General features: G+C 52.4%; 1 protein-coding gene across 3 annotated transcripts in view; it reads left to right on the top strand.

Annotated features, from left to right (window-relative positions):
* Positions 1–670: 670 nt before the first annotated feature.
* Positions 671–15,426, top strand: part of ZBTB16 (zinc finger and BTB domain containing 16) — a 192,894-nt gene continuing 178,138 nt past the window's right edge. Inside the window, exons 1-2 of one of the 3 annotated variants that reach the window (XM_060017932.1) lie at positions 671–2,741; positions 7,338–8,695. In XM_060017932.1, the coding sequence (XP_059873915.1) occupies positions 7,428–8,695 (1,268 nt within the window). In that variant the 5' untranslated portion in view covers positions 671–2,741; positions 7,338–7,427. Of the gene's footprint in view, positions 2,742–3,216; positions 3,730–3,982; positions 4,267–7,337; positions 8,696–15,426 lie in introns of those variants that run through there. The other 2 variants (XM_060017931.1, XM_060017930.1) reach the window with 2 other exon arrangements.

Below are 15,426 nucleotides of genomic sequence, written 5' to 3'. Positions count from 1 at the left end.
CTACTTTTTTTTCATTCAGGGCCTTCACCGCCTGCATCCCTCCCTCAAAATGCTTCATTCTTTCTCCATCACAAGGTTTTGGAGAAATGCACAGTAGCTTCTTCTCCCCCATAGGTAGGAGTCCTTGATTTTATTTATCATGATAGGAAAGTTTACCTTTCAATTTTAAAATTATTTTCCAACTAAGGAGCTGGAACAAAATGATTTGTATCATTTTCCTAACCCTCAAGCAGAATACTCAAACCAGCACAGTCACCTTCTTCCTGGGCACCTACTTAATTGGAGTTTTACTGTAATTCAAAACTCCCTCCTCAACTTTTGCCTGAGGTTTTTTTTTTTTTTTTTCAGGCCACGCCACATGGCTTGCAGGTTCCCCGACCAGGGAGCAAACATGCCCGCCCAACACCGCAGTGGAAGTATGGAGTCCTAACCACTGGGCCGCCAGGGGATTCCTTTGCCTGAGATTTTTGAGGAGGAAAGAAAGTGCAGAGATCTGGGCATCTAAGTCTGCTTACCTGGTGGCCTGATTCAATGGAGAACTGTTTGGTTCCCAGCTTGGCTGGCTGCTACAGAGACCTTGGCCTCTGTAGAGTAAGAGGAGAAGGGAAATTAAAAGCCCTTGTTTCCTTTTCTCCATCCCACTGGAGGCTGTATAATCTAGAAGTTAAGATCATGAGTTTTGCAGTTGGAACGCTCTGATTTAAAGTCTTAGCTCTGATATTTAATAGCTCTACGGTCTTGGGTAAGGCACTTAACCTCTTTGAGCCCCAGGTTTCCCATCCACAGAAATGGGGGAAAGATGTCCCTGCATTAGGAGAGTTATGAGGATTAAATAAAACAATATAGGTAATGTGTTAAGATTCACAGTCAGTGCTCAGAATGAGGTATCATCCCCACTGTCTCTTTCCCGTAAGATCGCTTTAGACCTGACATACCCTCCTCTTCCACAACCTGAGTACTGAAGGGCTGCTTTCAGCTGGAGGTATATGAGTAAAGAAGATGAGGGAATGAGAAGATTTAGCAATGGAATTCCACCCAAAGGTCAACTCATCTCTTCTTCTGTCTCCAAGATGACCTCTCTGTAAGACTGAAATCCTGCTTTTAGGATGTGTCAAAACTACTGTCCCACCTTCTCTTACCACACCCTTCAGGAAAAAAAGTAAAAAACAAAAACAAAAAAACCTACTACAAATATATAAACATGAGAGAGAGAGCAAAAGAGAGCATTTTTTCTGTTGTAATTTTCCATCCTGAGGGTTTTTAGCTGCTGCCGTAAGAAATCTCTGAACTGTGGATTCTCATCAGCCTTGCGGGGGCCCAAGGACATAGCTTTTGGTGGGGGAGCTGCTGCTGCCTTATCTGGGCCCAATAAACCTTATCAAACTTCTGTGCAGCCAGCCTTCAGCGCTAAGTGGAAATGCATGGAGCTCCATGCGGGCACTCGGCCCATAGCCTTGCCTTCCTTCCTCCTTTTTGTTACCTTCTCCACCTCTTAAATGCGGGCATTAATCTCTCTTTAACACTTACGAACAAGGGCTGGGCTTTGTAATGGGCTGAGTTTATGAAGCAAGGGAGATCTTCACATAGCGTGAATGTGGCATGGAGGTGGAGGGGGGCGGTCCAGGGCCATGGAGGGATGGTTCTTTCTTTCCCATTGTTTCCAGAGAGTCTCCCTTTCTCTGATTTGAGGATTACTAGGAGATTAGATCAGGGGTTAGTTGTGTGCTTCTGCTACTGCACTCAGGAGGGGCCGGTAGTAGGTGGATGTGGACAGCGAGGCAGCAACCTTTAGCAGGTACCATCTATAGGCAGAAGCGCAACAGTTTAATGATTCTTTCTTCTTTCCATTTCCCTGGTGAGGCTCTAGGACTGTCTTCTCTCCTTATACCTCTCTCCTCTTGCTCTCCTTGCAGACCAGTTCTTTCTTTCTTTTTTTAAAATGGAAGTAGAGTTGATTTGCAATATTGTACTAGTTTCAGGTGTACAGCGAAGTGACTCAGTTATACATATACGTATATTTAGACTTTTCCCATTACGGGTTATTACAAGATATTGACTATAGTCCCCTCTGCTACACAGTAAGTCCTTGCTGTTTATCAGATCAGTTCTTTCTTCCTTTTTATTTATTATTATTATTTTTTGCATTTGGCTGTGCCGCACTGCCCGTGGGATCTTAGTTCCCTGACCGGGGATCGAACCTGCATCTCCTGCATTGGAAGTGCAGAGTCTTAACCGCTCAAGTACCAGACCAGTTCTTTCTTAACTTTCTTTAAATTCCTTTCCTCTTACAGACTGCAGACCTTAGCTAGAAAAATAGTCCTTTCATAGATTGCTCTTTATTGTTAATCTAATACCCAGGGACTGGGTGTTCCCAGGCTCCTGTTAGACGTTGCTGTATTCTCTTCTATCAGAGGATAACTAACTCCCTTCCTTCACTTTCAAGTGGCTTCTCACAGGTCTTCCTCTCTCCCATGACTCCTGCAGGTCTGAGCACTTTCCCTGCGAGCAGGAGACAGGGGCGATGTTTGCTGGGATGGAATCGCCTGTCTTTGGGACTACCCCATTAGCAGCTCTTGTGAACTATCAGTTGTGATGTGAACTCCAGCCAACTGGCCTTGTGAGGCTGGAAGTGGATTTTTGCCTCTAGTTGGCTTCTGCCACCTTCCATGACCCTTCAGTTCTTGGGGCCTGACTCTTGGTCTGGGGCAGTGCCAGAGGTGCGCAGCGGGATGCGATCATACGTGAGTCTGGCGCGAAACTTCTGAACCACCCCGCGTGTCAGGGACTGACAGAGGGGACTCAGGACTCAGTGCCTGAAGACCCACCCGGCTTGCTAAGACTGTACGACCTCCAGGGCTGACTGTCCGGAGACCCAGGGAGGGCGCTTTCCACCAAACCTTGACTGCCATTAGCTGGCAGTCAAGGTTTGTGCCCAGAAGAGCGTTTCCCACCTCTTGTCTCCTACCTTTGCCAAGCTCCAGGGAAAGGGCAGAGAAGGGGGACTCTCCGCAGCCCGCGGGAGGGCACATTGCTTCTGCTCGCTCTACCCTGGGCTTACTGACCTCAACTCCACCCTCTTAAGTGGAGCAGCTGGCTGAGAGGAGCCACTTCTGGGGGCCTGAAGCTTTTTCAAGCTTTCACTCGCCTCCTGAAGACTTTGCCCTGAACTGACTGACCGCAGTTCTCGGGAACTGTTTCCAGCCAGGTTCCGGGTGGGGGTGGGGGGTGGGGCGAAGCTCAGGAAATACTCACGACTGAGAGGGAGAAAAGTTTCCCTCGGGACTCGACCTTGGCCTCCAGGGATCGTGACAGCTAAAATGGGGAGTCTCCCCTCGACCGTAGATCCCCGCCCACCCGCTGGCACCTGGTCCACCCGGGCCCGCGAACTCTGGATGCTCAGAAGGCCGGGAGGCACAAAAGGCCTGGGCTTGGGGCCCGGGAAAGCGACCGTCTAAAACCGATGGCGGGGTACAGGGGATGCCGCGCGGAGCCCGGAGAAAATGTTAAAGGAGAGATGACACGCACTGAATGGGGCAAACTTCGGGGCCGGAGACCGAACTCCGCGTCTGGCGCAGCAGGGGAAAAGAAAACCCGTTTCCAGTGGAAATTAAAAACATGGGGTTGCATGTGAGGGCTGCTCCTCGCCCCTCACCTCCACTGCCCCCACTAAGGGTTCCGAGTCCTTGGCACTCCTCTCCACGAGCTCCTTCTTTCCTCTCGGCTTGGCCGGTGAGCGGCGGCCGCCAGCGCCCCAACAGCAGCTAGATGTCAGGCGAAGCCTGGAGCGCGACGCGCGGGGAAGAGAGGGGAGGGAAGGGGAGGGAAGGGAAGCGGAGGGAAGGGGAGGGGAGGGGAGGGGTGGGGCGGGGAGCGCGCGCCGGCTCGGCCAGTGCGGGGGGGTGGGCGGGCTGAGCCCGGGGACAGCGCGGGAGGGGTGAGGAGGGAGGAGGGAAGGGGGGCAGCTGTGGGCAGGGAGCCGGGCTCGGCCGCCAGCACTAAAGATGGAGAGGCGCCTGGGCCTCGCAGGGGAGGGGGCTCGGCGTTGACGTGGGACGCGGCGGAGGCGCCGCAGCCGGTGGTGATTTGCTAACCTCACAGCACAGAGGAGTTGAGGGCGATGAGAGCGGGTACTGCGAACTGCCGGGCGATGCCGCCGCTGCCGCCGTGATACCGAGAGCAACAGTTCCCCAGCAACACCCCTCCCGACACAGGCACACCCCCCCAAGAGGCACGCACACCCACCCCACAGCGCCCGGCTCGGCAGTGGTGAGTGGGGGGCCGGGGAGGGGCGCACCGCCCAGCGATAGCAGCGCGCCGGGGCGCCCCGGGGCTGGAGAGGTCTGGGAGGCGCGCTCGCTTCGGCCACTCGGCCGCTGGGCTTGTGCCTTATTTTATTCGGCTTGTTCCCTTCCTGCTGCCGCAGCCGTCGCCAGCGGCGGTTGGGGGTCGGCTAGAAGGGGGAGCCCTGGCTGTCAGCTTGGGCGCAGCTGCCTCCCCAGCCCTTCCGCTGCAGGGCACGGTCGGGGTGAGAGGTGGGAGGCAGAGCGGTCTGCGGGGGCTGAGGGCGCAAGCAGAGGGTTGGGAATCAGAAGGCTTTGTACCACCAGGGGCCGGTGGAGGAGCCGGCAGCCGGTGGGTGCTCATACGTATGCCGACCGGTGCGCGGGCGCGAGATAGGGCTGTGGTTTATTTGTGTGTTTATTCGCCCACCGACTGGGAAGCTAGAATCGGAGGATCCGAGGAGTGGATCTGGGTGCCAGGGGAGCAGGACTGGGAGTCACTTGGGTTTTGTTTCTCTTTGAAAAACCTGGTGGGCTCTTTTTTCTTGATTGGACTTAATCCCCCCGGTTTTGGAGGGAGGGGCTCCGTGGCGGAGCGCTGGAGTGTCTCCAGCGCTCCGGGCCCTCCTCGGCTCTCGGCTGGACCGGCCGTGGCGCCGGAGCTCGCTGTGCGCTCCCGGCCGCGCTCGGTGGGTGCTCGGCTCTGCACCTGATGCGTTCGGGATGCCTTTCCCACCCCGGCGCGCCGGCAGCTCGCTCGCACAGCCCCTGGAAACACGCGCTCGAAATGCGCACTATCTCGCCGGCCCGCGGACCCACTGGGACGCACAGACGCGCTCGGCACCGACTCGCTCGCCTACTCCCCGGGACGCCAGCAACGTGCCTGGGCCGGGCGCGCCGGCTGCTGGCGCCACCAGCTTGAGGCCGGGGACCTTGCCCGTCGCTCACTGGGGTCATGGCCCAGGGTCGGAGAGGGATGGCCCGCAGATCCCTTCTCGCTTTTCCTCCCACAACTCGCTGTCGGGCTTTTGTGCTTCCACTTCTCCGCGAGGCGGGTCCGCCTTCTCGCTGCTCTCGCCCAGGCGTCCGGCCCGCCCGGACTCTTGCCTTTCGTCCGGGTCTCTTTCGCTTTCCCTCTTCCTTAGCCCGGCTCCCTTTCTCTTTGCCGTCTGGCTTCCCCGGAAAAGTTGCTTCCCCAAGTTTGCTGAAGTCGTCTCCAAGCCTCCGTGGGGACGGCTGGGAGCGGGGCGCGGAGTGGGGGGCAGTGTGAGAGCGCGATCGATCCCCAGAGCTCGAGCGGGTTAGCGCCGGCTTTCTCCCGCGCCGCGGGGCTGGGCGCTGCAGCCAGCGCCAGCCGGATCACGGGCGCCGAGCCGCGGGTGGCGGGGACGGCTGACCAGGGCGCCCTGATTTCCCTCAGGACCCACGGAGCTTGTTTTTGGGGAGATATTCGGGTAGCCCAGCTTACATTCTTCCGATTGCTCCCTCCTAGTTCTCTGAAACCACGAAGTCTGCGGGGAAGCGCATGGTGGCAAGGCGCGGGTGAATGGTCACCGCTCCCACCCCCTGCCCCACCCCCACCCCATGGCCTCAGTTCCCACCCCAGGGTGGGAGCAAAAGTGTCTTGATTAGTCGTCCTGTTAACCCTTTCCGAGTAACATTTGCGGCTCTGGAGCCAATAGGGTTCCTTTTGGGGGCGGAGGCCAGCAGTGTTCCAAGAGCGAGCAAGAGCCCTTGCTCTGCGTTGTTCCCAGTTCATTTCACTGCAATACTGGCCACAGCTAGGCAGAGGCTGGGAGGGACCTGGGCCTGTGAGGTCTTTCTGACACTCTTTAGACAGGTTTGTGAGTCTCAGAGCCCTGTTACCGATCCCAAACAGCGCTTTGGGAGAGTCCTTTGTCTCCAGCCCTGTTTTCCCTTCATATTCAATGTAACTCCCATCATAGGTGCTGGTGCCAGTATCACTTCTCGCACCTCCAAGCCATTAACAGTATCACTTACTGCTCCGGGTTACAGGACTTGCCCACTCCTGGGAGCCTGTGGGGTACACTTGGAGTTCACGTTCCCAGCATGTGCACTGCTGGCTTTAGGGGTGCATGTTTCCTAGGACCTCTCTATAGGTCCTTCATGACCTAGCCTACATATTACAGATCCTCCTGACTACTGGGCACTTGTGGGCAGGGGATAAGTGTGCCATATTATATAAGTGTGCACATGTGTTAACTCTCTCTCCCTCTCTGGCTGGTGCATGCACACGCAGTCGAGATTTTGGATTACACACACAGTCACTCTGAGGTACCCATGGGCAGTGGGCAGAAGTGAGCCAAGCTAGTACATGGGCCACGTGTGTGTCTTTCTCTTAGTGCCTAAGGAGGCGGTCAGGGCATGGGTTCATCAGTCCTTTGCAGCTCTGAGAAGAGTGGAAGGACAGAGGTCCAGGAAGGCATTGGCTGAGGGTGAGGAGGTGGGCTGGAGGAGGAGAACCTTGCCCTTAGATTTCTGTGGGCTGCAACTCCAGGCTGCTAGCCCCAGCTAGGCTGGGTTTTGCTCCTGGGGCTACCACGGTGAGGCAGGATTTAGAAAAACTTTGTTTTCAAGATGAGGTTTGCTGCACAGGGTGTTGAGAGTGAAACTGAGTGCTTACACTGACTAGAGGAAGGGGTTAAATCCTTATTCTTTTAAATTAAGTGCTGGGCAACTTCTCATAATCAGTGTTGGCTTTGCATGGGAGCCCCCCACCCTCAGACTTAAAGAAAGCCCAAGACTCACAAGACTCTACTGTAATTTTCATTTTATTTCATCTAACAGATGTCATAGAGCAGTGAGTTGGGCATGTGCTCTAGCGGAACCTTCTCTTTACTCTCATCATCCCTGGGCCTGTAAAGGCAGACATGTAGATTTCCAGGAAGCCACTTCCGCTCCATTAAAATCTCCAAGACTGTCTTGCTGCAGGTTTGGGGGAGGTGCTAGTGTTTGAATTCTTACTTTTAGGGACACTAGCTAACCTTCCTTTTGTTCTTGCATCTCTTTTGCCTCCTTCCCCCTCTTCCCCTTTAGCCCTCTCCACTGGCCCAGGAAATCCACCCTGCCCTGCCACGCAGAGCCAGGAAGGAAAGAGAGCCTCATGCCTAAGCCTCGGGGAGCACCATGGATCTGACAAAGATGGGCATGATCCAGCTGCAGAACCCCAGCCACCCCACGGGGCTCCTTTGCAAGGCCAACCAGATGCGGCTGGCTGGGACGCTGTGCGATGTGGTCATCATGGTGGACAGCCAGGAGTTCCACGCCCACCGGACCGTGCTGGCCTGCACCAGCAAGATGTTTGAGATCCTCTTCCACCGCAATAGCCAGCACTATACTCTGGACTTCCTCTCTCCAAAGACCTTCCAGCAGATTCTGGAGTATGCGTACACGGCCACGCTGCAAGCCAAGGCGGAGGACCTGGATGACCTGCTGTACGCAGCTGAGATCCTGGAGATCGAATACCTGGAGGAGCAGTGCCTGAAGATCCTGGAGACCATCCAGGCCTCAGACGACAATGACACGGAGGCAACCATGGCGGACGGCGGGGCCGAGGAGGAAGAGGACCGCAAGGCTCGGTATCTCAAGAACATCTTCATCTCGAAGCATTCCAGCGAGGAGAGAGGGTACGCCAGCGTAGCTGCTCAGAGCCTCCCTGGGCCCATGGTGGACCAGAGCCCTTCCGTCTCCACCTCATTTGGCCTTTCCGCCATGAGTCCCACCAAGGCGGCAGTGGACAGTTTGATGACCATAGGACAGTCTCTCCTGCAGGGGGCTCTTCAGCTGCCTGCCAGGCCTGAGGAACCGACTCTGGCTGGGGTTGGGCGGCACCCTGCGGTGGCCGAGGTGAAGCCGGAGATGATGCAGGTGGATGAGGTGCCCGGCCAGGACAGCCCCGGGGCAGCCGAGTCTAGCATCTCAGCCGGGATGGGGGACAAGGTTGAGGAAAGGGGCAAGGAGGGACCCGGGACCCCAACTCGGAGCAGCGTCATCACCAGCGCTAGAGAGCTGCACTATGGACGTGAGGAGAGCGCCGAGCAGCTGCCGCCTCTAACCGAGGTTGGCCAGGGTCCCCCAGGCCGACCGGAGCCCCCCGCGCCCCCTGCTGAGAAACACCTGGGCATCTATTCCGTGCTGCCCAACCACAAGGCCGATGCCGTGTTGAGCGTGCCGTCTTCGGTGACCTCGGGCCTCCATGTGCAGCCCACCCTGGCCGTCTCCATGGACTTCAGCACCTACGGGGGTCTCCTGCCCCAGGGCTTCATCCAGAGGGAGCTGTTCAGCAAGCTGGGGGAGCTGGCGGTGGGCATGAAGGCAGAGAGCCGCACTGTCGGGGAACAGTGCAGTGTCTGCGGGGTGGAGCTTCCTGACAACGAGGCCGTGGAGCAGCACAGGTAGGCCCCTCTGTACCCATCACCCTGACCCTGAATTTCTGGCCTTGACCCTGCCTTCAGACGCAGCCATTCCCGAGGCCTGGGGCCTGGCTCCTCTGTTGTCTTTGCTCTTTGTGAAAAACCACCTGTGGGGGGACACTTTTCAGGTGTGGTGAGGGGGCCTCGGTCTTTCCTAAACACCGGGGAACTTACGCGCCCAGTTTCTTTTTTAAAAAAATATGATTTTATTTTATTGATTTATTCTTTTGGGCACGCTGTGCAGCCTAGAGAAATGGCAATAAAAACACAAATAAACAAATGGGACCTAATGAAACTTAAAAGCTTTTGCACAGCAAAGGAAACCATAAGCAGCTTGCAGGATCTTACTTCCCCGCCCAGGGACTGAACCCCACGCCCTCAGCAGTGAAAGTGCAGAGTCCTAGCCACTGGGCTGCCAGGGCATTTCCTGTGCTCAGTTTCTTACTAGGCTCTTTCCTCTCTTTTTGGCATTTGGGCTCCCATTTTTCTTTTCCTGCTGTTGGGTCTGTTCTCCTTTTCCTGGAGTGACTCATCAAGTGGAGGGAGGGAGAAGTGGGGTAAGGAAGAAGGGCCCATGGCCTGGATCTGGCCACGTAGCCAGGTCTCAGGTACCTGAGTTTCCATGTGGTGGTTCCTGCCAAGGTAGCCTGTCTGCAGCTCTGGAGGATGGGAGGGGCTGGAGGCTGCTTAGATCACAAGAGCAGCTGCAGGTTCCAAACATCATTCCTGGTGAACATTCATCACCAGGAACGTTGCTTCCTCTCCCTTCTCATTCTTTGTCCCTGTAAACACATTTCGAGGGAGTTGATTTAAATTCAAGGGGGAAGGATGGGTAGGAGACACATGGGTTTTGCAGCGTGCAGCCTTATTCTTAACCCCTCCCTACTCACACTGAATTAAATACCACTTTGGGCTAGCATTGGCTTCCCTCTGGCTTCTGTTTCTTTCTCTGTGAAATAGCTTTTATGACATGCCTGGTTCAGGTGCTTTTCATGGAGTCACGTTTTTCTTACGGCCGTTTTTCCAGGTGGATGACGTTCTTTTACACAGGAAGGTACTAAGACCTTTTCCCAGGGTCATATAGATACTGAGGCAGAGCTGGATTCAGATTCAGGTCTTAACCCTCTTGCACTTGGCTGCCTCTTGGAGCCATCAGTCCTGAAGAGGATCGTATCTACAGAACAGCGGATTTTGAAAATCGCTTATCAGAAGTTGAGTAAACACATAGGGAACCTGTAGTGAGTTCGGTGTTCATCTGCATCTGTCGTAAGGATATGCCCATCACATTACCCTGGGTTCCTGGGTCAGGTGAATGGCGTCAAGAAGTCCAGTTTCTCTTGCCGTCTGTGATAACATTTCCCTGCACACCCTCTTGCCTGCTGTTTTCCTGATCTTGGGTGGATTCTTCACTTTTGCCCTCTTCTACCCTCCCCCCATTCTTCTGTTGACTATTCAGGAGCGGGTGTGAAGGAGAGGGGGTGGGGGCATGGAGGTGGAGGCTTTTGGCGGTCATCTGATTACCCCAAGCTGAGCTGGAACCTGCTCCAACACCGCTTAATGGGGGGCTCTGAGACCTACCATGTGGAAAGTGCTGCTGAGCTAAACATAGCCGATCCTTTTCCGGCAGGGTGCGAAAAGTAACCGCCACTAAGGTGTGTCTTCGTGATGTTTGTACTGCTCAGAAATAGACCGAGGTTGTGTTTGTTTTTGCTCAAACTTTCCTAAAGAGGAAACCCTCTCCCCAAACTTGACCAGATAGATGATCATCTTCTCCGGATGTGAATTATTTCAGTTATGTGCTATAAGAAATGGGGTGTAGTGAAAAGTAATTAAAAAATATTTATTTATTTATTTGGCTGTACTGGGTCTTAGTTGCGGCATGCGGGATCTTTAGTTGCAGCATGTGAACTCTTAGTTGCGGCATGTGGGATCTAGTTCCCTGACCAGGGACTGAACCCAGGCCCCCTGCATTGGGAGCGTGGAGTCTTAGCCACTGGACCACCAGGGAAGTCCCAGAAAAGTAATTTTTTAAATTGAGGTATAATTGACATGTAACAGCTTCAGGTATATACAATGTAATGATTTGATATTTGTATATTTTATGAAATGATCACTATGATAAGTCGACTTAGTTAAAATCCATCACCGTACATAGGAATTTTTTTCCTTGAGCACTTTTTTAAGATCTGCTCTCTTAGCAACTTTCATATATGTAATACAGTATTGTTAACTGTAGTCATCACGTTGTGTGTTATATCCCCAGGGCTTATTCGTTTTATAACTGGAAATTTGTACCTTTTGACTACCTTCACCCATTGCTCCCAGCCCCTGTTCCCTGGAAAGCAGGTTTTTTTTCTGGCTTCTTGTTGGGTCTTGTTTGCTTCTTTTTACCTGAGAGGGCTGCAAAAGCTATTACTCTCCCAGGGGTTCCAAGTTCCCATTCTGTGGGACCCTTGTTCCTCTGGCGAGAGGTGGAGGGCTGGCTGCGGTCTACCCCGTCAGAGCATGGGTGGCAGAACTAGCCGTATAGAGCAGTGAGAGCTTGGCAACGTTGTGGAGCTGTCTTGAGCCTTGTTTCACTCTCTTTAAAATGCAGGTGGTCTGTAGGGTGGGATGCTGAATTAACGAAGTAGCATCCAGAAATCCCTGGAGCTGTGACTGGCACTTAGTAACCAGGAGGGTGAGGAAGGGACCCTGAGACTTCCATGTCGCCTGGGTCTCATCTCTGCATCGCCTCACCTGGCTCTGTGTTCTAGTGTGTAGTGTCCACAGCACTGCCGTCGATGGGTTGAGTTGGCTGCGGGGCAGTGCCGAGGATATCCCCGTCCTTGGGAGCTTGTGGTGGCAAGCCGCCAGTCCTGGCGTCCTTGGCCTCACGCTGTGGGCTGCTGACACGGAGACTGTGCTTTTGACTGAGGGTGGAAAGTAGGCTGCTGCAGCCCAAGAAGCTGGAGCCTGGGGCTGTGCCCTGGATGGAGAGCTGTGAGGTCTCAGGAAGTCAAGGGTGGAGAGAATGTTCCCGTGTACACTCCGCCCTCCCTCTGACTGGCAGCCCCTGGCTCCTGATCAGGTGTGCTTTTTGGGGGGAGACTTTTCCTCTCTCCCTGTCTCTCAGACCTCCAGGATTAAGGTCTGAGAGACAAGCAGAGACTTCCCTATTTCCTGCTGCTCTCTGTTCGTTCCCCCACATCACAAGTCCCAGCGTAGCACACACAAAAAGGCAAGGCAGAGCAATCAGAGTGGGAGATCTGATGTCAGGAGGCTGTGGAATTGGCTGTGAATGTGACAGTGATGAACATGATGAAATAACAGGCTACAGGATTTATTTTATTTTGTTATTAAGCCAGTAGGCTGGTAGGTAAAGGTTAGGTACTTGCTAGTTATTGTTGTCTTTCTTGTTGGTGGGGGGCGGGCAGAAGGGCATGGAGAGGAAGGAAGGGGAGAGTGTTAGGAAGGGATGCAGGAAGGAGGGTTTGATTCTACAACAGACCATCAGTAGCTTTCCTCACGACTTGGTCCCAAGCTGGTGAGAGGGGAGCCTGCTGGCCCAACAGACAGCTTGAATGAAACTTTATAAAGTTGTGGTCCCTGCAGTGCATGGTGAGGTGTAAAAACAATGTCAGATCTAGCCGTGGATTGATGGAAAGCCCACAGAGATGCTATCTGGGTAAATCACACAGGGCTTACCTGCCTAAAGGACCCAGAAGGCAGTCAGAACAATCAGAAGACCTGCTAGAGGAGCAGATCTATCCAGGCAGATGCAGGAGTAAGTGCTGGACCCTAAAACCTTCCAAGCCGGCCCGTGTTACAGAGGGTAATGTCTGAGGGAGGGAGGGTCACATCAGGAAGATTGGACTCTCCTTCCCTAGACTCAGTCTCTGTTCTGTCTCTCTCTCCCCGAAAGGCTGAGCCTGTTCCGCATGTAGCCTTGTCTGGATCTGATCTAGGGACCAGCTCTACCAGGCCGGGTGCACCTTCTCCTTCTTAGAGTTATATACCTGTGATAAGATTACAGGGAACTGTGGTTGACTTAAGTGTCAACACAGCCCTCATGGTCCTGTCTCCCCAGGCTCACATAGCTTGGTCTTAATATGTTTCTGAATTTAGTGCTGCAGAATCAGAGTGGGATCTGCCTTCCCAGGAGCCTCTGGGTCTTCTACAGACAACAAGCCCTTGGATAGCTACAGTGTGTATCCTGCACACACATGGTAGGAACTCTTTCCTGGTTCTTGCAGGAATGCTCGGGAACCACATGGGTGGGCTCAGCCTGCTTCCCCCACTCAGGCGTGCAGCCCTTCTCCGAGGCTTCCCAGGGCCAGCCCTAGGGTGCAGGAGCCTCATTGCTGAGATGTCAGGGTTCTGCCTGGCCCTTTGCCTTGGCCTCTCTCAGGTGGCCGGCTGCTCGGTTTTCAGTGGTTGACCATGTAGAGGATCAATAGCCGTTGACCTTGGCTTGGCCACTTGGGGAATGGAGAAGCTGCCCTGAACTCTTGGTCCTCTCTCATCGTTCTGCCAACTTTAGGCACCTCTGAGGTCAAACGAGATTCTGTTTGGATAAGAGTATGCAGTGGGATAATGACAGCAACAGCAGGAATATTAATAATGCCTCTTATTGGTTGTTCTACTTTCTCCTTTGCAAAGCAGCTTTAATGACTTTATCTCTCTTAACCTCACAGCCTCCGCTCAGGGGGTGCAGGTCCCTCATTCCATATCTGTGTTGATATAGTCTGAAAAGCTCTGAGAGCTAAAAGGCTTTGTGTAAGTTTGCAGCAAACTCATTTAGTAGCAAAACCTGATCTGAACTGATGTGAGGCTATATTTATCCTGCCTATTTTGAATATTCATATGTTTTGCTGCAAAAATATTAATGTGTTTGATTACAGAGTGCTTCCCTAGACTCCTCTGGGGCTGGTGAACATTATAGTCCCCATAGTTCCTTTCTAAAATCTGAACAGTTTGGATTTCTGAAGCACCCAAGGGTTTTGGGTAAGGGATTGTCAACCGTTATCAGCCCCAACTTACGGAGGAGGAAAATGAGCTTTGAGTGAATGACATGCCCAAGGTCACATAGCTATAAATGGCTAGAGCCAGGAGCTCGGCTCGCCTTCTAATTCACAGTCTTGGGTGCTCCGCGCCAGGCCATATAAGCACATGGGCATTGCTCTTCTGGGTCAGATCCATCTGACCTAGTCTTTGGGTGCCAACACCATCCCTAAGATACCACCGTTGGAGGCTACAGCTCTGTTCCTTGACGTCAATCCTAAAGGTCAGTTGAAGCCCAGCTTCTCTTAATAGCTATTTATGGCTGCTCTGTCATTCACAGATTTGCCCAAATCCTTTCTGAAACCATTTCTATTTCCAGGAAGTATCCTTTTGGGGCGTGATGAATGACTTAAGTTGATAAGCTCGTGGGCTTCTGGACATCTATTCTGTTGGAGAGGTCACTGGTTGTGAAGAGAGGAAGATGGCTTTGTGCTGGTGTGTCCTGCCATTTTGGAGGTGGGGCCTCTACACTCAGCTCTGTAGTTTTTGTTTTTCAGCTCTTGTCACTGTTGTCCGTCTCTTTTTCATCGTGAGCTTTAACTTCTTCATTTGTAAAACCAGGCACTTGGATGAGCTATTTCTGGATTGTTGAACTCTTAAAAAAGTTCTCCTTTTGCCCCTTCTGCACTCACTTATATCTTCATGAAGCCCTTTCGGTCAGTTGGATTTTGCTCTGGTTTGGCAGTCAGCCAGCTAAAATAGGGGGTCCTATTTGATTTCATTTTGTCTGCTCTGACTTGGTTTTTTAATACTTTAACCTGCTTAGGGTTACTGAGTCATCTGGGATCTAGACTGAACTCTTGGAAATTTTGAAGATGAGCTCTTTTATTTTCTTTCTAATGGAAGAAAGTTGCCTGCTCTTTCATCTCGGTGAGAAGTCCCATTTTAATTTGCTGTCACTATTGGTTAGAGCTGCTAATTGCTGGAAGGAAAGGGGAAGAAAGCTTTAGTTCGGCAATACTTTTCCCTCCTGCTTGTTCTAGGAAAACTATTTGTGAATCTTTAAAATAGTGATTATCCTAAACTGTTAAAATCAAAACTCCATTCACAACTCCGATTTCTTGCTAATTCAGGGGAAAAACATTTCCCGTTATTTTAATTTTTAAAAATTAATGACTTTAAAACAAGTCCAACTGAAAGCCCACGTGTGAGACATAAAAGTCTTGCTAAATGAATACAGGCGTGCCTCAATTTGCCCGTTGGAGGGTTCTGGAATTTTCCACGTTAAGTAAGGATGTTCTTAGTCAAGTTCTGTTTTGGTGGTTTTAGGTGAAAAGCCTGACTCGGTTGGTAGTTATTTTGTTAGAAAGGAAAATTTATCACGGCATCCCCTCTCCCCGACCTCCAACCCCATGTTTTTCCCATAGTAAATGGGCATTTTGAGCAAATTAGACTATCTGGGTCAGAATCCTGATTTCACCACTTACCAGCAGTGTGACTATGGTTACACGACTTAACCTCTCTGTGCCTGTTTGCTCGTCTATAAAATGGGAATAATAACAGTGCCTACTCACTGGGTTGTTACAGGAATTAATCAGTAAATATTTGTCACGTGCAAGGAAGGATGGCAGAAAGTAAATGTTTGCTATTGTATTTTTGCTGCCACTGTTGGTGTGAAGCTGGCAGTGCAGGGTAAAATTTGTGTTCGTGTTGGTTCAGGTCCTGCTTTC

The sequence above is a fragment of the Delphinus delphis genome, chromosome 8 (genome assembly GCF_949987515.2).
Source record: "Delphinus delphis chromosome 8, mDelDel1.2, whole genome shotgun sequence".
Lineage (NCBI taxonomy): Eukaryota > Metazoa > Chordata > Mammalia > Artiodactyla > Delphinidae > Delphinus > Delphinus delphis.
The sequence above is the reverse complement of the archived record's forward strand: the minus strand, read 5'-3'. Positions and strand labels throughout refer to the sequence as shown.